Source organism: Leucoraja erinacea, chromosome 32, assembly GCF_028641065.1.
Source record: "Leucoraja erinacea ecotype New England chromosome 32, Leri_hhj_1, whole genome shotgun sequence".
Taxonomy (NCBI): Eukaryota; Metazoa; Chordata; class Chondrichthyes; order Rajiformes; family Rajidae; genus Leucoraja; species Leucoraja erinaceus.
Genome location: NC_073408.1, coordinates 19,352,594 through 19,380,127, shown reverse-complemented (window position 1 = coordinate 19,380,127; position 27,534 = coordinate 19,352,594). Strand labels below are relative to the sequence as shown.

The window sequence follows — 27,534 nt, the reverse complement described above, 5'->3', positions numbered from 1 at the left end:
TGTGAGTACCCTTAATGTGGTTTGAAAATGAAAAAATGGTTTGTTTGAAGTAAATAGGCACTGCCTGCAAATGGTTGTTTCTGTGCTTTGGCTTGAAGTTGAAAGGCATTACTTCCTGCAAATGGTGGCTTGGGTGCTTTGGCTTGAAGTTGAAAGGCACTACTTACTGCAAATGGTGGCTTGGGTGCTTTGGCTTGAGGTTGAAAGGCACTACTTACTGCAAATGGCGGCTTGGGTGCTTTGGTTAAAAGTTAAAAGACTCTACTGCAAATGCATTTCCTGTTTGCACTGTATATTGATTTTAGATAAAACGCTACACTTACGGCTGTGATTTTTGGCCATCTTACTCAGTCTCCCCTCCGCTGAGCAGGTGCCGAGAATTTAAAAAATGTTTAAGAATCTCTCTCCTGTCAATCACGCCCTGAAAGCCACATCTTTTCCGGTGGGAGGGGGAGGGGTTATAAAACCCGGAAATGTGGGTGTGGCTCGGTCTCTGCATGATGGGGGAGGGAGAGGTCATGACTCTGTCTGAGCTGTGAATCAACTGAACCCACTGAATGTCTACTGAACTGTGAGTTTGGTGTTTTATGGTGGTTTCACCCTGCATAAAATGGTATGAAGCTGCATTTGAATTTGGTGGCCTTGGACCCTGCTTGAAGTGGAATAAAACTGCACTGAATTTGGTGGCCTTGCACCCTGCTGAAAGTGGTATGAAACTGCACTTATATTTAGTGGCCTTGGATCCAGCTTGAAGTGGTATGAAACTGCACTTGAATTTGGTGGCCTTGAACCCTGCTTGAAATGGTAGTAACATGGATTTGAATTTGGTGGACTTGCTTGAAATGGAATTTCAAGGAATAGTCATGCGTCAACTGCCAGCCCACCAGCCGTGAGTGAGCTGCTAGCAGATCAGGCTTGAGGGACTGAGCTGCCACCCCAAGAACCCATACCAGCACTCCAGAAAGCCCCCCCCACTGGCCACCAATATTGGAATTGGTGGAGAGGTGGAATATTGAGTCGGGGGACCAGCCCTCCCGTGTGAACATGGGACCCAACGGGTCCCACTTAGTCTAGTACATACATATAGCCTTCCCTTAGGTGACGTCAAGAAAGGCTTGAGAGTAAAGATGAGCAGTGCATGGAGGAATATGGGTCATATGCAGGCCGAGGAGATTTGTTTAACTTGACATCATGTTCGGCACAGACACTGTGGGCCTGTTTCTGTGCTGCACTGTTCTCTGTTCAAAGTTCTATTAGTATCTCTTGGTAATTCCATCATTGATTCCAATACTGGCCAGCTTTGTGTCACTGGTATTCACAGCGACCTAACCCACCAAATCATGAATACATGTGGCAAATCATCGATGTTGCAATAGTGATTTGACTGGATACCAATAGTCACACCTGTCAGTTAGAATACCTGCTCATTATTCCTGCTTCCTTTTTTCCACCCTCAGCAAATGCCCTAACCATCTTAATAATCTGCCTTTAATTCTGAAGCCGATGGTTTCTTGTGAAAGATGTTGGCTTCCAGAAGTCCCCTGTGGCTAAACGTTCATAAAACAATATCTTGTCAAGTCCCATTTTCCATTACATTTGACGTCACCTCAGAATATTCGGTCAGCTTTTCCACAATCTCCTCTTCACAATTCCATTATTGCTCTCTGAAAATTGTCCAGTGGTCAGCATACCTACCCATAATTATGGATCCAAGTAATATCCTGACTGTAGATTTCTGGCTAAATTGTACATAATAACCCAATTTTTCTCCATTATCTTTCCCAAACTGAAGGGTGACATAAGATTTTCAAACAAAAAATGAATTGTTCTCAAATCAAGACAACTTGGAAAGTTTATAACCCGAGTATTTCAAATACACTCAAAGCTACTTCCATTACACCCTTGAGATTTGCCATGCGTTGGTGAAGTCTTTTGCTTCATTTCAGATAGATTACTTCTGTTGCTTCCCTCTTTGATTCGGCATTAGTTTCATCGGGATGTCTAGAATGTTATCCTCTTCCCTTATTTAACTTTACAATGTAAAGTTAAATAAATGTTTCAATGCTTGATTTATTACATTCAAGTATTTGCATGCCAATTACTACAATAACTTTTCTTTGTTTAACTTTAAAAGTTGCGGAAGAAAACTGAAAATATTCCCCTTGGATGGAAGAAGAACTAAATGTCATAGTAAGTAGATTTCTACGATCCTGGAGTTCTGATACATATCAATCGGAAAGCATGAGATGATATTAGTTTAAATACTTTTGTTGTATTATGGTATTTGAAACAAAGTTTTGCATTTACAATTGTTATGAATCAGTCTGTAACAATTATTGGTATTATGAGAATCATTTATGATGGATGGAACCAGAAATGGTCTGCTAACCAGAAAAGGACTCTCATCTTGATTGATGAGAGAAGATTTGTCGATAAGGGATGAGATAATTGCTCTTCACCGTTTGATCTTCACAAATAAAGAGAAATAGCATGAGTAATAAAGATGTGAATTAATAGTAATACCAACAAGATAATGAACAAGGTCTGAAGAAGGGTTTCGGCCCGAAACTTCACCTATTTCCTTCGCTCCATAGATGCTGCTGCACCCGCTGAGTTTCTCCAGCATTTTTGTGTACCTAAGATAATGAACAGTTTAGTTTAGAGATACAGCATGGGAACAGGCCCTTTGGGCCACCGGGTCCGCGCCAACCAGCGATCCCCACATATTAACACTATCCTACACACACTAGGGACCATGATTACATTTACCAAGTCAATTTACCTACATACCTGTACGTCTTTGGAGCGTAGGAAGGAACTGCAGATGCTGGTTTATACTGCAGATAGACATAAAATGCTGGAGTAACTCAGTGGGTCAGGCAGCATCTTCGGTGAAAAGGAATCGGTGATGTTTTGGGTTGTCCCTTCTTCAGACTGCGGTCAGCCGTCTTCAGATTGCAGTCTGGAGAAGGATTCAGAGTCAAAACGTCACCTATTCTTTTTCTCCAGAGATGACCCGCTGAGTTACTCCAGCTGTTTTGTCAATCTTCAAGATCTTCTTCTTATCGAGTCCACACACAAGATTAGAGTTTATTCAGCCAGAGCTGAACACACTTTTTGGCATCTGCACACAATGGTGTCCGTCTTGCGCTTCTTGTGCGTGGTGGTGGAAAGATTGGTGAAAATAGGGCCATGACATGAACGCTCTTTCTTTGACCCCCCCCCCCCCCCCCCATCTTCAAGACAATGAATCAATACCAGATGGGCAGAATATTGGACTTTGCAATACACTCCCAGGTTCAGCATTGGCTTCAGTAGCAGCTATTAATTCTATCGAGCTGAGGGTCTAGATACACTTTATAGTGTTAATATTTTAACAATTATCCCTATAATTTGTCCAAAAAGCTTTGGAAATGTATTCTTCACAAATATACAGTCAGGTCCCAAGGAAATAAATATGTTGTCTTCCTGGAACTCTGTTACTAGATTTACAAAATGCACAATACCAGGGTAATTTTGTGCAGTAGGGAAGGTCTTGGGTATAGATAGGATCCTGTTACTTAATCTTCCTAGAATGGTATTATATTGTATTGGCTAGAAAGTCCCTGCAGTGGTGTGAGAAATACATCAGCCTGGACGGAGTCCTGATCAAGAACCAGTGCCCCCTGGTGGGCATAATTGCTTTGAACAAATATTTAACATCACCCAAATAAGGACACCAAAGGATACGGGGAGAAGGCAGTAGAATGGGGTTAAAGTGTAAAAATAGATCAGACATGGCCTAATTCTGCTCCTATGTCTTATGGGGTCATAATATTGGCCAGATTTGGCTCTTGACACTCTCACAGATGAATGCCCTGCTCCATTTACTCTGTGACACCATAATTGGGTCTGGTCATTGGACAAATGCCCAGAAGCTGGTTAGCACCAACTGAACCAAGACCATTGAAAATATTGAGGTCCTTCAACACAGGGAATTAGCGAAGGAAAGTAAACAGAACTAAAATGGGGTTGTTTTCTTGTTTCAATTATCCAAAGCTAAATAGTTTTTTTAAACATTCTCCTTTATAGGTGTACAACCCACAAATACGGCTTTGGACCCACAGCTTTTGACTTGAAGAAAACGTTGGCTGCCAATGGTGTATAATCTATCATGTGGAGTGAAGTTATGTCAATCTGCCCTTAACCTCCATGGACAGTGCATCAGAGTCTGATCTCAAGTTGTTTCAGCAAACAGCATCTATGTTTTCACTGTTTGAAGCATGTAATTACTTTTGCACTGTACATTTTAGAGCCCTCATATCTTTTTAACTGTGCTGACTCGTCAGATTGTGTTGCTCAAATTTTTGCTCTCTTTTTTAACACTGGAAACACATAGTGGAAGAATTCAAACAACTTTTCCACAAGTTAAATATTCATAACAAATAGTCCCTTGCCTGGTACTATATCTGGTCTTGAATCTATCTGGTCCAGTCCCTTTCCCCAAATCTAACATACAACAACAGTTATTCAAACTCCAGGAGAAGACACTGAGTGCTGGAGTAACTCAGCGGGACGGGTAGCATCTCAGGAGAACATGGATAGGCAATGGTTGGGTCAGGGCCCTTCTTCAACTTTAGAGATGGTCTGAAAAAGACACAAAATGCTGCAGTAACTCAGCGGGTCAGGCGGCATCCCTGGAGAACACGGATGGGGGACGTTTCGGGACGGGACCCTTGTTCAGTCTGATTAGGATTCAGACTCCAGCGATAATTTGTTTGACAACACCATTAAATGTTTGCAATGTCTTTCTCATTTCTGAGAGACAGAATCACTTGATAACTTTAAACACAGCAAGTAAAGAGCCCATTTTCTCTACCACCTGCATTGAAAACATAGCACAGTGAAACTAGCTGCTCAACTTCTAAATATTACATTCATTAATACACTCCCTAAACCAATACTTAATTTATTGATAGTTCCTGCAATTCAAAGATTTTTGAGCTGATCGGTACAGATGGAATTAATGTTGATATATTTACAGTAGTTTTGTTTTGATCTTAGATATGACAGGCATTTGTTCCCAGGACATTGTTGTAGAAAGTAACACAATAAATGATGTTCTAAAAGCACAAAATGTCTTGTTCTGAACACAGGCATCACTATAATTCATACTGCACCTTCTATAAAACAGACACCCACATTACAGTCCACTCTCAGCTGATGTGAGGAAGGGGAGTAATGGAAAAACCGTTACAGTAAATCTTGTGATAACAGACCGCTACATAGCGGATTTCGGTTGCAATGGACCAAGACTCCCCTTGCACCGCACCCCCACTTCCACTAGTTAGCCAGTGCGCTGACGTCAACTTAGCGAGCTTCCAGTTGTGTGAGCGGCGAGAGTGAGCAGCACGAAGACTGCATGTGTATCGGACCCGTTCTTGGTGCACTGCATGTGGGGCCGCGGGCTCTGTGCCCCCCCCCCCCCAATGAATAAATGAATTCCTGCTTGTTTAATTTCCCCACCCCCCACTCTCAACGACGCATTTCTTCTTCCCTCCCGGCCTTCGGTTTACCCCCCCTCGTTATAGCAAACAATTGGCAATAATAGCCACCACCCCCACCCTCCCTCCTGTGGTCCAGTATTGCATGGGTTTTTTCTACAAGCCTTCTTGTCCATATCCTAGTGGAGGATGGAGAAACAACAATCCATTTTCTGTTGCATGGGCAAATTTCAGGTGAGTTCAACTCAACTATTTTCCTTTGTCCACAATCCAGTTACAAATTGAGCTGTGGTACATTGACGAAACAGTAGTTTGACCCATGTCAGCTTCTTCAGAAGAGGAAGGTTAAATTGAGATGGAAAAAAATGATTAAGATGAAGAGATGGAATTTATCTAATACAGTTACGTGGAATAAGAATTATTTTTGAGGAAAGACTCTAAATATGCAATATTTCAAAATAAAACTTTGAAGTCTCATACAATGTGGAAATATAATGTAGCCCCCAAACTGTAAGCCTAGTCTAGCATGGCTTTCTTTGTTAATAATGTAGATTGGAGAGATTTTTTAACACACAACACAGAAAATTGGGAGTTCCCCGAATTTGGCTCTCTGCCATAGTTTCTGTTTAGTAATCAAATTTGACTGCATATCGTATGTAGAGATTTGTGATCAGAGTTGCTGCTTAAACTTTTGCATTTTTTTTTTTAATGTTCACAATGTTTTATTGCAAGGCACAGGCTTTGTAATACCATTTTTTTCTTGAGGAAGGAACCCCTCCATTACAGAATGGCTCCTGAAAGACACAATGCCATGGTTGTTCTCAGTTACCAAGGAGATGGGAATGATGTATCTTAGCAATGACCAAACCAGTCTTTCAGATTTAAACTGTACTGCAAGAAACCGCAGAACCATTGCTCAAAAGGTCAAATATCCAGTTTTAAGAAACTTCAAGCCTTGTTTGCTCATCCTAATTAACTGTAAAGACTGGTGTGTTGCTGGAGAAATGGCATTGAACTGGTTCTCTGTTTCCATTATCGTTCAGGGTTCTTGCTGCTGGAAATTAGTTTCCAGAAGTTAGTAAACCAGTTCTTAAAAAGGCAGCATTTTTCTTGTTCATGGTCTTATTGAAAGTTTTTCAGCATCAATTCTGTATAAGCAGGGAAAGATGATTAAGGAAACATATGAAACCTGACCACAGCACTCCAAGGTGGATCCTATGCTCCTTGGACAATTGTCAGCTGACCAACGACCTGAACGAGTTCTACTGCAGGTTCGATAGACAGAAACATAACCCTGGTGCCCCCACCCACTCCTCCCCAATCACCACTTCACACCTAATTACAGCTTGACTCCAGTCTGCAAAGACTGAGCCTTCGTCCATGACCCACCCCCTGCTTGCTGCCCAACATCAGTTGGCCACTTCTGCACCACTAACAACAGATATTGAGGAGGTGGAAAAGCTATTCAGGAGACGGAAAAAACAGAAATCTCCAGGACCGGACAATGTTTCCCCGTCTACACTCAAGCTCTGTGCCGAACAACTGGCACCAGTCTACACAGACATTTTCAATCGGTCCCTGCGAACCTGCACTGTCCCTGCCTGCTTCAAAGCCTCCACTATTGTTCCTGTACCCAAAAAGCCATTGATTACTGGTCTTAATGACGACAGGCCTGTCGCACTGACCTCTATGGTCATGAAGACCCTTGAAAGACTTGTGCTGAAAAGACCACCTGAAAAATATCACAAACCCCCTGCTGGACCCCATGCAGTTTGCACGCTGGGTCAATAGATCTGTGGATGATGCAGTCAACCTAGGCCTGCACTTCATCCTCCAGCATCTAGACCACCAGGGGACCTATACAAGCTTTGGCTTGAAGTTTAAAAAAAATCACCTTTCTCTCTGCTGCCCCTGCTGGAGGGAGGGGGAGGGACTATAAAGCCAGGAAGTGGTGTGCCTCACTCACTCTCTGCAAGATGGATGAAGCCAAGGGTTACGTCTCTCTGAGCTCTGAATAACACTGAACAAATGTTTATACAACTGTGAGTGCCCTTAATGTGGTTTGAAAATGAAAAAAATGGTTTGTTTGAAGTAAATAGGCACTGCCTGCAAATGGTTGTTTCGGTGCTTTGGCTTGAGGTTGAAAGGCACTACTTACTGTAAATGGCGGCTTGGGTGCTTTGGCGAAGTTAAAAGACACTACTGCAAATGCACTTCCAGTTTGCACTGGATTTTAGCTCTGCATTTTATTGTGCCAGAGTTACTACACTACAAACTCTCCCAGTTTACTGTGCCTGAACCCCTCTGTCACCAACTTCCTGCCATACAGGAAACAGCATGTGAGGCTGGGAAAGCACATCTCTGACCCACTGACCCTCAGCATAGGAGCACCACAAGGCTGCGTACTCTCCCCTCTCCTTTACACTCTCTACACCAACAACTGCACCTCCACAGACTCCTCTGTCAAGCTTCTCATGTTTGCGGACGACACAACCCTGATTGGACTGATCCAGGATGGGGAGGAATCTGCCTACAGACAGGAAGTGTCACAGCTGGCGTCCTGGTGCCATCGCAACAACCTGGAGCTCAATGCTCTTAAGACAGTGGAATTGATTGTAGACTTTAGGAGAGCTCCCCCTCCCCTCACCCCAATCACCATCAACAACACCACAGTCACATCTGTGGAGACTTTTAAGTTTCTTAGAACCATCATCTCCAGGGACCTTAAATGGGACACCACCATCGACTCCACTGACAAAAAGGCCCAACAGATGATGTACTTCCTGCGGCAGCTGAGAAAACACAATCTGCCACATGCAATGATGGTCCAGTTTTATACTGCCATCATAGAGTCTGTCCTCACTTTCTCCCTTATGGTCTGGTTTGGCTCAGCCACCAAGCACGACATCCGGAGGCTGCAGCGCATCGTTTGGTCAGCCGAGAAGGTTGTTGGCTGCAACCTTCCCCCCATTGACGAACTGTACACTGCAAGGGCCAGGAAGTGAGTGGGTAAGATAATCTCTGACACCTCTCACCGTGGCCACAAACTCTTTGAAGGCGACTCAGGACTGTCAATGCTGCCACAGCCAGACATAAAAGAGAGCTGAGAGACATATAATCTCTTTGGAAAAGTGAAAGGGAGGATGTGCCTGGTGGTGGCATTTTGTTGGAGCCATTGGCCAACATCTCCCCTCAGGATAACTACTCAAAAAGCTCAATCTCTTATCAAAGAACTTGCTCATTAAATATTTGTACACCACAAAATAATATACCTTTAATTCGAGATAACCACAAAATACTTGAGTAACTCAGTGGGTCAGGCAGCATCTCTGGAAAAAAAGGACAGGTGATGTTTTGGGTCGGGATCCTTATTCAGTCTGCCTCGAAACGTCAACAATCCTTTTTCTCCAGAGATGCTGCCTGACCCACTCAATTACTCAAGCATTTTGTGCCTATCTGAGGTAAAAAACAACTTCTGCCGTTATTTGTTTCTACCTTATACCGTTAATTAGTACGTCTTATAACCTCTGGATGTCCTATAGTGTTTCACAGACAATTAAGTGCTGTTGAAATGTCACAACGTTGTAGAACACCTCCACTAATTTGCATGCAATAAGTTTCCACAAACGGCGAGGCACATAGGATCAAATAATTATTTCTCTGCAGTCATTTGAGGATTAAAGGCAGCTTTGGTTTCCTTGATGTATTGTTGTGATCTTTTTTATATCCACCTGGATGTGTTTTAATGATTCACCAGGAAACAACACTTTCAGCAGTGCAATATTCCCTCAGTAATACACTGCAGAATCTTCACAGATTACATTATTCAACGTGGTTTAGGACTCAAAATCATAGCCTGCTGACTCGGATAAGAACCTGTGCAATATCTCTTTGACTATGGTTTAGTTAAATTTAGTCTATTGTCGCGTGTACTGAGGTACTGTGAAAAGCTTGTTTTTATTGCGTATTACCCAGTCAGGGGGAAGACTGGACATTATTGCAATCAAGACACCTACAGGGAATAATGTTTAGTGCAAGGTAAAGCCCAGCAAAAGTCTGATTAAAGGTAGTCCTAGGGTCTCCAATGAGGTAGATGGAAATAGCAGGACCTCTCTAGTTGGCAATATGATGATTAATTTGCCTGATACCAGCTGGGAAGAAACTGTCCCTGAATCTGGAGGTATGCGTTTTCACATTTCTGTACCTCTTGCCTGATGGGAGAAGGGAGACAAAAATGCTGCAGAAACACAGCGGGTGAGGCAGCATCTATGGAGCGAAGGAAACGGGAGTGTCCGGGGTGAAACACATCTTCGATTATGCCTTGCTTAGGCAACGTGAGGCGAAGAAGAAGTTAATGAAAAGGAGGATGGTTTGCGTGATGGCCTGCGCTGCATCCACAATTCTCTGCAATTTCTTGCGGTCTTGGACAGAGCTGTTCCCAATGATGGTGGCGGTTGGATGGGTGGTGGGAATTTGGAACGAGCTGCCAGAGGAGGTAGTTAGGGCAGGTACTATAATAACATTTAAAAGACATTTGGAGAGGTACACGGATAAGAAAGGTTTAGAGGGATATGACCAAATGCAGGCAGGTGGGACTAGTGTAGATGGGGCATCTTGGTCAGCATCATTAAGTTAGGCCGCAAAGTCTGTTTCCATACTGTATGATTCTATACACAATAACTGATTATATCTCATACCTCCATCCTCCCACTATTTCCATCCTGATTAAGTCATCCAATATCTCAATCACTCCACAAATAACTAACCATTTTCACAATAACTCAACCGTTCAATTCATCACGCCTCTGTTCAGCATTATTCGTGGAGACACAAGAGACTGCAGATGTTGGAATCTGGAACAAAAAATGCTGAAGGAATTCAAGGGCCTAGCAGAATCTGTGGAGGCACTGGGATGGCGGAGGTTTCAAGGCCTTGCATTAGGAGCCATGCCCTGATTAAGTTTCTCAGTACCACAAGCTAGCACCACATAACCACCAATACCTACTTGTGTACGATGGAACTGCAGAAGCTGATTTAAACCGAAGATAGACACAAGAAAGCCAGAGTAACTCAGCAGGACAGGCAGCATCTCTGGAGAAAAGGAATGGGTGACATTTTGGGTCGAAACCCTTCTTCAGACTCACAACAATACTTATTTACTCATTTAATCACTCACTGAACCACTTTCCTCTCGACTCACACTATAGATTCATAACTGAATTATCAATGTTATAAAAAGCTTTAATCCTTACCATTTCTCCCTATCTTGTTTCACCCGAAAGTGTTCACTGTTGCTGAAATGGAGTTCAAGAATGCCACTCGCCTTCTTTAGCTGGCCCACTGTTGATCATTTATGCCTTGGCATAACCTTGTGCGTAAGCCTTGCAGGAAAAGTTGGTAGGCCATTGAACTGCTGACAGCATCATAACTGAGCTGAATCCTGTCATCACTGAATGCCCACACAAGCACAGTTACAGCAGGGGTCACTGATTAGCAATTTGGCACAGGAATTTCTTAGTGCTCAGAGGTACCAACGGCACCCCTGGTGCCTCAATTGCTCCCCTTGCTCTGTTCATTTTGAAAATTTTCCTTTAAAGTTTCAACTAAAACAGGCAATAACCCCAATCACATTGTTCCTAAATTACTGGCATCCGGGAGCGATTTGCCTATTTTCCGCAGTAATATCTGTAAAACGGTTAATGATGTGCACGGAACACTACTGGGACATCTGTGGTGAATTATAGAATTATAGTTTCACTGGTCTTTTTCCATGGTACTTCATTCATAATGTGAAATCTCCTTGTGGGTGTAATAACTCTGAAAACATAATGGAATCGGAAATAAGGTAATCAAAGTGTTACCCCGTACACTATCCAGAGCTTAATTTGGATTAAAGTGGGAGTTTTTTTCAATGTTGTTGACATTGAAGTGGATTAGATATAAATGATGTTGAGCTCTATCATTGCTTAGTAATATGTTGAGATCAAAGTCCAATACCTCCACCAATAGAATAGACAACTGATTTCTAATGGAGACACAATCCTTTCTATGAAATGTGCTTTCACGTTACCAAGATTAATGAGATTTTTGCAAAGTTTATGCTGCCATCTTTAAGTCAAATGGATGCATTTTCCAAATTGACTTTAAGTCTCAGTTTTGGCTTGCGGGACTCCAATATTTTTCAAAACTAACTGGTAAATTACGACATTGAAGTCATTTAACCATTCCAAATGTAGAATGCATTTGCAAGAATCTGTGCCAGCAATAGATGCGAGTTGCATTTTGTGAGCCTTTGATAATTTAGCCAATTTGAAAATCTGATGACATACTTTGAATTTCTATCAGGTAATTAAAACAAACCATGTACTTTGATGATGGTAAAATGGCTTCCCTGTGGCAAGAAGAAACAAATTACACCAGGGATTTTGCAAAAAAAATCAAAAGTATGTCCCTGTCATGATGGGTGCAGAGCAGCAGTAAGTTTTTAGTGCAAGACATTCATATTTGACATTTTGAAATTAGATATTGACAATTCACAAACTGAACAGAATGTACTAACTAGCTGCCATCATTAACTGCTCATTAATTTTCCAGTGCTATCCCTCAACATCTTCTTTTCCCAAATCAGGCACCGTGACTGACTGATAACATCTGCTCCTACTGCTGCAGGTATTAGCTTAACAACTGGCTTGCAATTTGTGTTTAAAATGGAATATATCACAATTACAGTACACTTAACAAAAGCCTACAGATTATCATGTTTATTATTTCCTCCAACCAAAGTCCTCTTTAACTCCACAATAAAAACTATATTTTTTAACAAAAGATTGAAAACTGATGCCATTAAATCCTAGGTAGACAAAAATGCTGGAGAAACTCAGCGGGTGAGGTAGCATCTATGGAGCAAAGGAAATAGGCAACGTTTCGGGTCAAGACCCTTCTTCAGACTGATGTGGTGGGGGGTGGTGGGGCGGGAAGAAGAAAGGAAGAGGTGGAGCTAGTGGGCTGAGGGAGAGCTGAGAAGGGGAGGAGAAAGTGAGGACTACCTGAAATTAGAGGTCAATATTCATATCGCTGGGGTGCAAACTGTCCAAGCGAAATATGAGGTGCTGCTCCTCCAATTTACGGTGGTCCTCACTCAGGCCCAGGACAGTAAGGTCGGATTCGGAATGGGAGGGGGAGTTGAAGTGCTAAGCCACCAGGAGATCAGGTTGGTTATTGCGAACCGAGCGGTGGTGTTGGGCAAAGCGATCGCCAAGCCTGTGCTTGGACTCACCAATGTAGAGCAGTTGACATCTAGAGCAGCGGATGCAATAGATGAGGTTGGAGGAGGTGCAGGTGAACCTCTGCCACACCTGGAAAGACTGCTTGGGTCCTTGAATGGAGTCAAGAGGGGAGGTAAAGCGAAAAATGTAGCATTTCCTGCGGTTGAAAGGGAAAGTGCCCAGAGAGGGGGTGGTTCGGGTGGGGAGGGACGAATTGACCAGGGAAATCCTATGTTTATTTTGCAACAATGCAACTCGTGTTTCAAGTTAGCTAAGTTCCTCAAAATGACGTGGTAGACCAAGCTTCTCAGGAATTTTAGAGTGAAGATAAAGATTTGGAAAGCAGAGACTTGGGAGTTTGGGACTTGGGGATTCACTCTGACTTGGAGATTAGAGGCAGGGCATACCGGTAAAGTTAGCAATTTCTTCTGGATGAGTTGCAGTATTAAACCAGTGGAGGATGAAAGTTTGCAGTTGACACCAGCAAAAGCAAAGCACACCATGTCATCAGTGGTAGAGAGATTGGTTGATGCTGGATTAACACATAGAAAGACAACTACAGTTAATCCAGCCCATGATGAAGGATCTAAAATCATCACAGTAAATTGCTCACAAAGACCAGTGGTTCTGTGGTGTGGAATTCCCTTTTTCCTGACAGGCGTTCTTGTGTTTGTGTGTGAATGCAAAGGTTCAGTGGCTCTTCGGTACTGGTTTTGGACATTAAGGGCATCAAGGGATAGTGCTGGAAAGCGGTTCTGAAGTAAAAGATCAGCTGTGAATTTACTGAATGGTGGAGCAGGTACAAGGGATCGAATGGCAGGCAGGTTTGCTAGTGCTACACGGGTGGGTTTAAACTAAATAGCGGGAGAGGAGGGGTTGACAAATTGGGAGTATAAGGATGTAGTTAAAGGGGAAGAGAATACAGGAAAAGTTACAAAAGACACCCAAATTAATGGGAGGGAAAGTTCAAGAAGGGATAAGAAAGTAAGATCAGGTGAAATAGGAACCGATGTGAGAGGGGAGATGAATACCAAATTAAAAATGTTATTTTTGAATACGCAAAGTATAAGAAATAAAGTGGATGAGCTTGAGGCTCTGTTAGAAATTGGTAAGTATGATGTCGTGGCAATTGCAGAGACATGGTTGCAAAAGGATCAGAGCTGGGAACTGAATATTCAGGGGAAAACATCCTATTGAAAAGATAGACAGGTGGGCAGATGGGGTAGGGTGGCACTATTGGTAAGGAATTAAATTCAGTCCCTTGCGAGGTGTGACATAGAATCAGAAGTTGTAGTCATTGTGGATAGAACTAAGAAATTGTAAGGGTAAAAATACCCTAATGGTAGTTATCTACAGGTCCCCAAACAGTAGCCTGGAGTTAGGGTGCAAGATGCATGAGGAGTAACAGTAGTTATGGGAGATTTCAACATGAGGGTAGACTGGGAAAATCAGGGTGAATTTATTATGGGGAACAAGCAAATGGCAGACGAGTTGAACAGGGACTTTGGTTCTGTCTTCATTAAGGAAGGCGCAAACAATCTCCCAGATGTACTAGGGGACAGATGACCTAGGGTGACGGAGGAACTAAAATAAATTTACATTAGTCAGAAAATGGTTGGGTAGACTGATGGGACTGAAGACTGATAAATCCCCAGGGCCTGATGGTCTGCATCCCAGGTACTCAAGGAGGTGGCTCTAGCAATCGTGAACACATTGGTGATCATTTTCCAATGTTCTAAAGATTCTGGATCAGTTCCTGTGGATTGGAGGGTAGCTAAATGTTATCCCACTTTTTAAGAAAGAAGCAAGAGAGAAAGCTGGGAATTATAGACCAGTTAGTCTGACATCGGTGGTGGGGAAGATGCTGCAGTCGATTATTAAAGATGTAATAGCGGCGCATTTGCATTGGAGTAACAGGATCGGTCCAAGTCAGCATTGATTACAGGGGGGAAATCATGCTTGACAAATCTTTTGGAATTTTTTGAGGATGTAACAAGTAAAATGGATAAGGGAGAGCAAGTGGGTGTAGTGTAGCTAGACTTTCAGAAAGCCTTTGATAAAGTCCCACACAGGCGATTAGTGGGCAGTGAAGAAAGCTAATGGCATGTTGGCCTTCATAACGAGAGGAGTTGAGTACAGGAGCAAAGAGGTCCTTCTGCAGTTGTACACGGCCCCGGTGAGACCACATCCTGGAGTATTGTGTGCAGTTTTGGTCTCCTAATTTGAGGAAGGGCATTCTCAGGGCTGCCAACTCTCACGCTTTGAGCGTGAGACTCACGCCCTCAAGCAAACTCTCACGCCCTCACGCTCATCGGTCATTTCTCACGCTCTGTGGTGAGAAATTTTGTGATCAACGAAAATTTCAAAACTCGGATAAACTGCATGGTCCGCGGGTGTTGGAGAGCCGGGACTGCGGGAGGGATGGAAGCAGAACCAGCGGCGGGAACAGATGCGGGGAGTCGGGACTGGTGAGTTTGCGGCGCTGTCGAGTGTTTGCGGCGCTGCGAGTCGCTCGCTGCAGCTCTGGCCATGGAGCACTCCGGACAGTGCAAGTGTCCCGGGCCGCGGAGGCGTCGGAAGCTCCGCTGCCGTGAGAGTCTCTGTGCCAAATGGAAAGACTCTCAAAGGGAGGTGGAGAGAGAGAGAGGGGGGAAGGGAAAGGGAGACAGTGGGGAGACAGTGAGGGGGAGTGAGAGGAGAGGAGGAGGGGGGGGGGGAGAGAGAGAGGGAAGAGAGAGAGAGGGGTGAGTGGGAAGAAAGAGGGAAGAGAGAGGGGGTAGAGAGGGAGAAGAGGGTAGGAGTGAATGGGAGAGCGAGAGGGTGAAGAAAGAGGGGAGAGAGGGGAAAAGGTAGAGATGGGGGGGCAAAGAGAAAGAGGAGATAGAGGGGAGAGAGAGCCGGGGGAGAGTGAGGTAGGAGGGAGAAATGTCCCCCACACCCACAACTGCATGTTGGGGGAGCAGACCCAACGGGTCTGCACTTGGTCTAGTATATATTGTAAATAGCTGTGGCCCCAGCACTGAGCCTTGCGGTACCCCACTAGTCACTGCCTGCCATTCTGAAAAGGACCCGTTTACTCCTACTCTTTGCTTCCTGTCTGCCAGCCAGTTCTCTATCCACATCAATACTGAACCCCCAATACCGTGTGCTTTAAGTTTGCATACTATTCTCTTATGTGGGACCTTGTCGAAAGCCTTCTGAAAGTACAGATATAACACATCCACTGGTTCTCCCTTATCCACTCTACTAGTTGCATCCTCGAAAAATTCTATAAGATTCTATAGAGCTCTTAGGGCTAGCGAAATGAAGGGATATGGGGAGAATGCAGGAACGAGGTTCTGATTGTGGATGATCAGCCATAATCACATTGAATGGCGGGACTGTCATTTGATGAAAGAATGGAGTGACTGGGCTTGTCTTCACTGGAATTTAGAAGGATGAGAGGGAATCTTATGGAAACATATTAAATTATGTTTCTCCTGCACTTATAATCTATGTATCTATGAATGGTCAATGCTTACATCTACTTACATTGAAGTGCAGAAATGAGGAAGAAACCTGCTCAGAGACTCCGAAGATCTGTGGGGTGAATGAAACATTGGGTGTTATCATAGTCCTGAGAGGTCACCTATCCATGTTCTCCTGAGATGTTGCCTGACCCACTGAGCTACTCCAGTACTGTGGTTCTTCTTTAATAAACCAGCATTTCCAGTTCCATTTTCTATAAAATTATTACATTAATTATAAAGCACAGGGACAACCTGGGATGTAAAATGCAGGGTATATTTTAGTCTGTCAATATTCCAAATTGGGGAAACAATAATTTACAGAACGGGGTGTTTCGGAATCCAATAAAATGGAATTGTTACATCTTTATTTTGTTTCCAGTCTTCAGGTTGAAAAATATTTTGTTCCCGGTGACGCAGTTATGCACTTATTTAATTTTAATATTACCTTCAACCACCCTATTTGCTTTCCCTGCAGCCACCATTCTCCTTCACCCAACAAACATGATATAACAACCACGAGTAAATGATAGGGAAGTCCTATCCTTCTCTTTCAATAACTAAGCATTATAAGGTTCAGTACAGTAGACTTGGTTGGTTCATCTTTCGGTAGTTCTCACTTGCAGTGCCATTGTGCAAAACACAAAGTGCTGGAGGTACTCACCAGGCCTTGTTGAGGGAATGGAAAAATGTTTCGGTCAGAGCGAATCTGAGGAGCAGTCCTGACCCAAAACGTCATAGAAACATAGAAAATAGGTGCAGGAGTAGGCCATTCGGCCCTTCGAGCCTGCACTGCCATTCAATATGATCATGGCTGATCATCCAACTCAGTATCCTGTACCTGCCTTCTCTCCATACCCTCTGATCCCTTTAGCCACAAGGGCCACATCTAACTCCCTCTTAAATATAGCCAATGAACAGGCCTCAACTACCTTCTGTGGCAGAGAATTCCAGAGATTCACCACTCTCTGTGTGAAAAATGTTTTCCTCATCTTGGTCCTAAAAGATTTCTCCCTTATCCTTAAACTGTGACCCCTTGTTCTGGACTTCCCCAACATCGGGAACAATCTTCCTACACCTAGCCTGTCCAACCCCTTAAGAATTTTGTAAGTTTCTATAAGATCCCCCCTCAATCTTCTAAATTCTAGCGAGTACAAACCGAGTCTATCCAGTCTTTCTTCATATGAAAGTCCTGCCATCCCAGGAATCAGTATGGTGAACCTTCTCTGTACTCCCTCTATGGCAAGTATGTATTTCCTCAGATTGGGAGACCAAAACTGTACGCAATACTTCAGGTGTGGTCTCACCAAGACCCTGTACAACTGCAGTAGAACCTCCCTGCTCCCATACTCAATTCCTTTTGCTATGAATCTTCTTTCCATTCCCTCCACAGATGCTGCCTGACCCGTTGATTTCTTCTAGCACGTTGTGTATTGTTCAAGAGTCCAGCATCTGTCATTTCTTGAGTCTGTGATGTTACACAGTGTTGCACTGCTGGCTGAGATGAGGAACTAGGGTCAATTTTCCTGCTTATCTTCACATTTCAACTTTTTACCCTGACCCTTTTTACCCTGAGCCATGACCTGGTGTCATTGCTCTGACTCTTGTTGATATATTTTAGTTATATATAATTATACAAACCAAAATACTTAATACATTCAATTTCTGTCTACAGGGCAGCCCAGTGGCACAGCGGTAGAGCTGCAGTCTATCCGAGCCAGAGACCCGGGTTCGATCCTGACTACTGGCACTGTCGGTACGGAGTTTGTACGTTCTTCCTGTGACCATGTGGGTTTTCTTCCCCATTTGCTCCCACACTCCAAAGACGTACAGGTTGTCGGTCAATTGGCTTTGATAAAAATTGTAAACTGTCTCTAGGGTGTAGGATAGTGCTAGTGTATGGGGGGATCGCTGGTCAGTGCAGACTCGGTGGGCTGAAGTGCTGTATCTCTAAAGTCTAAAGATGCTTCCTGACTTGCTTACTGCTTCCAGTATATCATCCCTTAATATTGCTTTCATGCTAACTTGTCTGTGTTGTGATTTATGCTTCATATGACCCTTTTCCTACTGCATTTCATCTTACTGTTCAGTATAACCTTCTGCTTTCTCCCTTGTGTTTATTTAATTATCCTTTATATCATGTAATATCGTGTATAATACAATGTTCCCAAAGCATATCACGTCCAATAATTTACTTGATGGTACCTCACTGTGGCAGCCAATTTGCTTTAATTAACCAATGTTGTAACTGTAGCAACCCTTCCTTAAAAGTAGCTCTTACATTAGGTTGATCACTAGCAGTTCTGAGTGTTTGAAACAGATTGTAACCTCAGCTCTAACAACATGCATTACTGAGAAAGAAGAGATTAGTAATTACATAATGCTTTCACATCCCAACTGCAGTCACAGTGATACCTTCGAAATACGCTCACTGCTGTAATGAAAAGAATCAAAGGAGCAAATGGGGAAACATTATCCTACAGGAGGTTATGGCGATGCTAATCAGGAGACTGGAAGAAATGCGATAAACTCAAAATCAAATAAATAACTTCATGGGAATGGAGGTGGAGAACAAAGCAAACTGGTTTGGGGAGAAGAAAGATCAAAGGTAGGAGGGGGGGGGGAGCATGTTTGGGAGCAGTTAATGTTGGAGGATAAAGTTACAAATACTGAGGCAATGTTGAACAAAATATTATTTTAGAGTGAGGTAAATGAGGGGTGTCGAGTAAGAGTTGATAACATTGCTCCAAAACAAACAGAACCTCCTTTCAGCACATAATATTCCACGAGTTGCTGTGTTAAACAATCTGAGATACTGCCTTAAGGCCATACAGAAGCAGTGGCATTTTTAATGAGAGGTGATTCCCATAATGATACAATAAATCAGAACAAAAACTGTGTCTGTGAAAACTTCACAGCAGTACAAAGCTGATCCCTGCCCTCTTAGTGGCTTATAAAATATCTAACATACCCAATTAATGAAAACAGGAATTTTGAATGCAACTCAGAGAGTGGGGACTTGGGGTTTATCACTCCACAGCTAAATTCGGTGCTCAGCAGATTGTGGTTTTTTATATATCTTGCAGCAAGTCACTGCGATACCTTGGCAAAAGGACACCATGGTTTCCAAGGTTTCTTGAATGAATTGTTTTCTTCGTTTAGTAAACTTCTGCATCCTTGCATGATAACGTACAATATCCATGCCCTTTAGCTGAAGTTGATGACAATTATGTCATTACATTTTGGTCTTTTACCCAGACGGTGGTCCTATTCAACTTCACAGGGGTGAAAATGATGAATGAGTTGGGATAATAAGCCTGCAAAAGGCAGAACTGAATAGGTATGTTTTGAGAGAGCACTTAAAAAGTTGGGATTAATTATTTGGAGGGAACGACAGACCAACAGAAGACCAACAGAGGTTAAGTCAAGAGATCGAAGGTTCTACAACCAATTCAAGAATGGAGAGAATGGGCCAAAACTGTAGATGCTGGAAATTCTCAACAAGTCTGCTGTTACCTATAAAGAGAAAAAGAGAGGTAATATTGTAGACTGATGTTTTCACTGGAACTTGAAGTGGAAGATAAAACTCAAGCAATGATGGGCAAAAGAGCAGGGGCTGTTGGTGGCATGATAGGTGGAGACTGTACTACTCCTCCCCCTTCTGTCATGGGGTAGACTGACTCCCCTGCCCGCCCCTCCCCAATGTTTGCACATCCCCAACCCTGGACTTCCCACTCGTCCCTTTAATTTCAAGTTTCATGTATCTGTTGTTTTTTATGACCAATTTTCTTCCTGGGATAAATAAAGTTCTATCGTATCGTATCATATTTATCAAAAAAGGATTTTGAAATTGAAGCACTGAGAATAAGCAAACCAGTCGCACTCAATGGGCCACGAAAATAACAAGCATCAGAGGTTTTGCACATACCGCTTAGCTCCAGAATCCCTGTGGAACACTTCAGTGTGTCTGATCTGTCTTTTACAGTCCCTCCCCCAAAATAGGGATGGAATCATTTTACGATTGGCTGTGAAGGATGCATGTTTTCTCATAGTTAAAGAAAGAAGAAAGGATCTGGAATTCCCCCAAAATGTGAATCTTTTGAGGGAAATGGTTGCAGGAAACATGTAGAGTTTTATCTTGATTAAGTGCAAGCCAAACTGGTGTTATGGGATGGTCAGATGCTGCAGCAAAAGAAACAAGAGGTGGGCATGGGGAAGGAATCATAACGAGTCATTGAATTCTGCCAATTGATGTAAAAGGAGAGAACAATGAATAGCTCATGGGATTCAAGAGGGAACCAATGTTCTCTTGATTCAGGATCAGTTCCTGTGGATTGGAGGGTAGCTAATGTTATCCAACTTTTTTAAAAAAGGTGGGAGAGAGAAAGCAGGGGATTATAGACCAGTTAGCCTGACATCGGTGGTGGGGAAGATGCTGGAGGCAATTATAAAAGATGAAATAGCGGCGCATTTGAATACCAGTAACAGGATCGGTCCGAGTCAGAATGGATTTACGAAGAGGAAATCATGCTTGACTAATCTTCTGGAATGTTTGAGGATGTAACTAGGATAATGGACAAGGGAGAGCCAGTGGATGTAGTGTACCTGGACTTTCAGAAAGCACTTGATAAGGTCCCACATAGGAGATTACTGGGAAAAATTAGAGCACGTGGTATTGGTGGTGGGGTACTGACATGGATAGAAAATTGGTTGGCAGACAGGAAACAAAGAGTAGGGTGTAACGGGTCCCTTTCAGAATGGCAGGCACTGACTTGTGGGGTACCGCAAGGATCAGTGCTGGGACTGCAGCTATTTACAATCTTAGGCCCCCTTCGGTCATGGCTGACCATGGGTGTCTCTAGGGTGCTATTCCCTATATGGAGGATGCCTGTGCGTGACTATGTTTAACGTGGGGAGACTGGCCACAGACAGCCACCCCACAGTCCTTGACAGATCTGGGTCAGGATCCATGGCATGGAGTCCAAGACGACCGGAGACCCTTTTCTGCTGCAGCCTTCATCCGCCAATGTGATGCTCCACGAAGGTCAGCCATCATCCTCCGCCTGTTCCACCGTTGGCGTCTTGGTTGGATTGCTCTTTGTCAGAGACCTCCCCCTAGACATTACCGCCATGGGTGGCCCTACCAGGAGCATAGCTCCAGACGGCATCGCTCTCAGAATCTCAGGACCACACAAGCTTCTCCACCATGACAAGGTGACAATCCATGGATAAGTTATTTACAATATACATCAATGGTTTAGATGAAGGGATTCAAAGTAACATTAGCAAATTTGCAGATGACACAAAGCTGTGTGTCAGTGTGAACTGTGAGGAGGATGCTATGAGGATGCAGGCTGACATGGACAGGTTAGGTGAGTGGGCGGATGCATGGCAGATGTAGTTTAATGTGGATAAATGTGAGGTTATCCACTTTGGTGGCTAAAACAGGAAGGCAGATTATGATCTGAATGGTGTCGTTGGGAAAAGGGGAAGTAAAAAGGGGACCCACAAAGAGATCTGTGGGTCCATGTTCATCACTCACTGAAAGTATGCATGCAGGTACAGCAGGCAGTGAAGAAAGCTAATGGCGTGTTGGCCTTCATAACAAGAGCAGTTGAATATAGGAGCAAAGAGGTCCTTCTGCAGTTGTACAGGGCCCCAGTGAGACCACACCTGGAGTATTGTGTGCAGTTTTGGTCTCCAAATTTGAGGAAGGACATTCTTGCTGTTGAGGGAATGCAGCGTAGGTTCACGAGATTAATTCCCGGGATGGCAGGACTGTCATATGTTGATAGAATGGAGCATCTGGGCTTATATACTAAATTATACTTAATTTAGAAGGATGGGGGGGGGGGGGGGGGGGTCTTATTGAAACATATAAGATTGTTAAGGGTTTGGACAAGCTAGAGGCAGGAAAAATGTTCCCGACGTTGGGGGATCCAGAATCAGGGGCCACAGTTTAAGAATAAGGGGTAGACCATTTAGAAAGGAGCCAAGGAAAAACATTTTCACCCAGAGTTGTGCATCTGTGGAATTCTCTGCCTCAGAAGGCAGTGGAAGCCAATTCTCTGGATGCTTTCAAGAGAGAGTTAGATAGAGCTCTTAAAGATAGCAGTCAGAGGATATGGTGAGAAGGCAGGAATGGGGTATTGAATATGGTAATCAGCCATGATCACAGTGAATGGCGGTGCTGGCTCAAAGGGCCAAACTCCTGCACCTATTTATTGTCTATTGTCTAATATGAGGAGTATCAGAAGAGAGGAGAAAACAGGTATGTAGACATTTTTCTTCACCTGGTCCCTGAAATGCTCAGTGTGCTGGAGTTGTATTGTTCGCATCACAATCTTACAGCTCAATTCTCTTTCCCAGACTTATTTATTGAAACAAATTTCTCTCATCTTTGACAATCGGTTATACCTAGAAAGAATGGTTCCCTGGATATTGGGAAGATATTGAATGGACAAACTTTGTGTCACCCACAGTTGCAAGTGCCACAAGGGGAGGGGTAATTGGAAACAGAACACTGGGCCAGGGAGTCCCTGGTCCTTGCAAAATGCTGTTAGTGGAGCGTAGGGTACGATATGTCTGGTGGTGGTGTCTTTTATCGAGGGGTTTAGAAATGATAGCACAAAATACATGTAAATTTATATTTAGCTAATTCAATATGACAAAACAATATAAAACCTAAAACTCTAAAACCTAAAAGTCTTGATTTGCTGATCACTTCTATACAGCTTCTCTCTCTTTCTCTCTCTCTCTCTCTCTCTTTTTTAATATATATATATATATAATGATTCAGACCTACCTACCTGGAACCAGCACAAAAACTGGGATTCACCCAGATTCCTAGCTAAATTGGCAGTAGCATCATCTAATCTGCTGCCTGTACTATAGTCTGCTCCTGTGATCCTCTCTGATCATCTTGTCATATCATCCACAGGGCAGCATGATTTACCACTGATTTCCCAGCTCGCAGGCCGGGTCACCTGCCCTGGGCCTGTGCCAGGTTAAGCCTGTGCAAGCACGCAAGTCCCCATTCAATTGATAAGGAAATATTGAAGCAAGGTAATTAGCTATGTTCTTCTTATTTACAATTTAGCTCTAATGATTTTAATTGACATCCCAAACGTTGCAGTCTTTTATGTGAAGATACAAAGCAAATTTAACTTTTTAACAAATATTATATTTTTTAAGTGCCTCTAAATGTTTGTGTGCCAATTTTAGAGTCATGGAGTTATACAACTTGGTAACTAGCCTTTCAGTCAAACTCATCTGTGCCGAGTCAAGCTGCTTGTTTAAGCTAGTACTATTTGCTGCCATTGGATCATCCAATATACCTGTCCAAATGTCCTTTAAATTTTATAAATGTGCGTGCCTCTACAGCATATTTCATATACCCACCACTCTCTGTCTTAAAAACTTGCCTCTCAGTTCCCTTTCCCTTCTCACCATAAACCAATGCCTGCTAGTTTTAAACTTCCATACCCTGGAAAAAGACTGCCAGTATTTACGATTTATAACCTCATAATTTTATAATCCTCTGACATCACCTCTCAACCTCCTTAGGCCTCTCAGCCGGCCTACTCACAACTCAAACGCTGAAGTCAGGGAACATCCTTGTAACTCTTTTCTGCACCCTCTCTAACTTAATCACACCCTTCCTATAGCATGACAACCAGAATGGCACACAATAGGCCAAGTGTGGCCTAACCAATGTTTTGTACAACTGTAACATGACATCCCAACTGCTGCACTCAATGCCTTAGCCAAAGAAGGTAGCAATGACATATGCCATCATCACCATCCTGTCTACCTGTGTTGCTACTTTCATGGAACTATGTACTTGTACCCCTACATCTCTGTTCAGTAACACTCCCCAGGGCCCTGCCATTCGTCCTGCCCTGGTTTAACTTCCCAAAATGTATCATTTTACACTTGTGTAAGTTAAATTCCATCTGCCATTCCTCTGCCCACTTTCCAAACTATTCAATACCCCAATATAATCTTGGAAAATCTTCATTTTCCAAGTCTATCCAATCTATGTCATTGATTTGGTGTCACCTGGAAACATGTTAATTGCCACCATTGTTGTACAAATCATTAATATGGATGATAACCAACAGGAGACTAAGCATACCTTGTAGCACACCTCTGGTCACAGGGCTTCAATGCAACTCTCCACGACCACCCTCTGCCTCCTGCCACCATTAACATTGTATCCATTCGGCTAGCTCACCTTGGATAGCATGGGTTCTAATCCTCTAACTCTGACCGTAATGCGGGACCTTGTCAAAATCCTGCCAAAGTAGTAGTAGACAACGCCTTGTCTTTGTCAATATTGTTGGTCATCTTTTAAATAAAATCGCGAGACATGATTTCCTATGCTTTGCTGACTATTCCCAATCTTTGCCTTTCCAAATGCAAATTGAACCCTGTGTCTCAGAATGGCCTCCATCAGCTTCACCACCATGGTTGAAAGGTTCACTAACCTATAGTTTCCTGGCTTGCTCTTGCAGCCCTTGCAGACATTAAATTAGCTAATGGATGATCTACTCTAACAAAACTCAAATAAAATTCTTGTCGCAGTCGTACAATATTGGTTACACCTCACTTTGAGTGTTATGTACTTTTCTAGTTGCCACAATATAGTAAGCAATAATGTGTAGCAATGGAGAGTGGAGAAAAAAACTCACCAGGCTGTTGACTAGAATGGATGGCTGTTGTTATGAGGAGAGATTGAATAGGCTGAGTTTATTCTCACATTGGAGACTGAGGGGCGACCTCATAATGTTATGAGGGGTATAGATAGGAGAGATGGCTATATTATATCTCCCATTACAGTGGAGTCTCGAACTAGAGGGCATAGGTTTAAGATGTGAGAAGATAAATTTTTAAAGGGAATCTGGGTATGTTTTTTCACATATTAAGTGGTGAATATCTGGATCAAGTAGCCAATGGATATGGTAGTAACAGATACAATTTCAATGTATTAAAGGTATTTAGACAGGCAGAGGAAAGGAGTAGTCATGGAGGATAGGATATAAGCCCAATGAAGGCAAATGGGGTGAGCATATATAAGCATCACGGTCGGTATGGATGAGCTGGGTTGAAAGGGAGTATTTCTGTGATGTTGCTTCTATGATACTGTATTCATTATGGAAAACAAAGGGAAACAATTGGCTGGTGGATCTTGAACCAACAGCTCAGTAAGTAGAACTGGGCAGCAGAGTGGTAGAGTTGCTGCCTTACAGTGCCAGAGACCCGGTTTTGATCCTGACCATGGGTGCTGTCCATACGGAGTTTGTACATTTCCTCCCCCATGACCATGTGGTTTTTCCTCGTGAGCTTCGGTTTCCTCCCAAATTCCAAAAACGTACAGGACGTCCAGGTTTGCAGGTTAATTGGCCGTGGTAAAAAAAATTGTAAATTGTCCCAAGTGTATAGGATAGTGCGAGTGTATGTTGATCGCTGGTCGGCATGGATTCAGTGGGTCGAAGGGCCTGTTTCCACGCTGTATCTCTAAAACTAAAATGATTTGCCCAATGTGAAGCAAAACTAATAGCCTGGCCATCTTCCAGGTTCAATAGACTCAAGTATAAAAATCTAGATGTACATTTTTATTGTATGCGACAAAGGCACTGTCATTTAGGTGAAATATTAAACCAAAGATTCTGCCGGCTATCCCCAAGGAAGATATCACTAAAAATATTGTCATGAAAACAATGCTGTCAGTGAGAGCGTGCTGTGCACAAATTGGCTATGTTGCCATTGCGATTACATGTGATAAACCAAAAAGGGTCGGGACATCCAGAGGTTGTCTAAGGTGGCATATAATACAAGGTTTCTTTTTTTTCCAATTTAAAAAATAGCTGCAAAACTAGACCCACTTGAGCCTGCATTACCATTCAATGATCACAACTGACATTCTATCTTCTCAGCTTTCCCACATTAACCCTCTATCTATAATGTCAGATCTCATTTATTTCCATTTATAAAGGTCAAGGGAATATTTAACGATGACTTTTTAAATTAGGTTGTGTTTGATGGCATGAATCAAACTATGTGTCCTGGTTGGAGAATCAGTAACGGGTGACTATTCATTTTAAACTGTTACTAAATAAGTGAGGAAAGGTTAGTAGAGTTTTCTTTCTGCACAGTAAGTAGGAGCATGAAATCCTTGCCATGGGTACAAGTCGAGCAAGAGAATATTGCATCTTTGAAAGGAAAAGTCTATCAATATTTTAAACGGTGCATAATAGATGTGCAGTGAATAGACTACTCGGCAGTAGAATTAGATCTGGATTGTTTTAACTATGATTGACATACATATGAAGGGTTTAATGGCCTCATAAATGTTTCAGATCACTTTCTATAATTTACCTTGAAATGCAATGACCACTGTAATGCAGGCCAAACTGCAAACAAGACAATGCAAACTAGAATGTGATCATGGAACAATAAGCTTGGCTTTAATTGCTCTCTCCACAGATGCTGCCCGACATATTGAGGATTTCCAGCATCTTGTGTTTTATTTCAAATCTCCAACGTCCGAGGCATTTTGTTTTACAATTTTTTGCATTGGTTGCAGGAGTAATATTGCATGTGACATCAGGAAAACATTGTTGTTTAGTTTAGGAATACTGGATGGAAACAGGCTCTTTGGCCCACTGAGTTCACACTGACCATTGATCACCGATTCACAATAGTTCTCTGTTATTCCTCTTTCTCATCCACTCCCTACACATGAGGGGCAATTTTACAGAGGCTAATTAACCTACAAGCCCGCCCATCTTTGGGATGTGAAAGGAAACCTGAGCACACGGAGCTAACCCACATAGTCACAAGGAGAACATTGTGAAAGACTCCACACAGACAGCACTCAAGGTCTGGATTGAACCCAGGTCTCTGGCGCTGTGAGAAATTGCACCCGTCCAATATCTTAGCAGCTCAATTTAAATTTTGAACCATCATCAAAAAGATTGCAACAATGCTATATTGACTCCGATACCCTCAGGCAACAACCTGGTGATAAACTCCAGCATTCACATGTTTCTAATGTGAAAGCAGCAGTCTTAAACTTCAAGCAAAAATGACAGAACACAAGATAGTAGGCCACCTGCCCACTATTCAATATAAGCATGGCTGATCTGCCCCAGGCCACAGCTCCTCTTCTGTGCTAGTTACATTGCTCCTCGGGTTCTGCCTTCAAAATTGTATTTACGTCCTCTTTAAATGTCTCCAGTGATATAACAGTCCTCCAGGGGAGTTCTAGAATTCCAG

At 42.9% G+C, this 27,534-nt stretch overlaps 1 protein-coding gene across 2 annotated transcripts in view; it reads left to right on the top strand.

The window, feature by feature from the left end:
• The window catches only part of pde9ab (phosphodiesterase 9ab), a 56,935-nt gene extending 51,540 nt beyond the window's left edge, over positions 1–5,395 (top strand). For both annotated transcript variants that reach the window (XM_055660839.1, XM_055660840.1), the window contains exons 18-19: positions 2,135–2,190; positions 4,072–5,395. In XM_055660839.1, the coding sequence (XP_055516814.1) occupies positions 2,135–2,182 (48 nt within the window). In that variant the 3' untranslated portion in view covers positions 2,183–2,190; positions 4,072–5,395. The remainder of the gene's footprint in view (positions 1–2,134; positions 2,191–4,071) is intronic.
• The last annotated feature ends 22,139 nt before the right edge of the window (positions 5,396–27,534 follow it).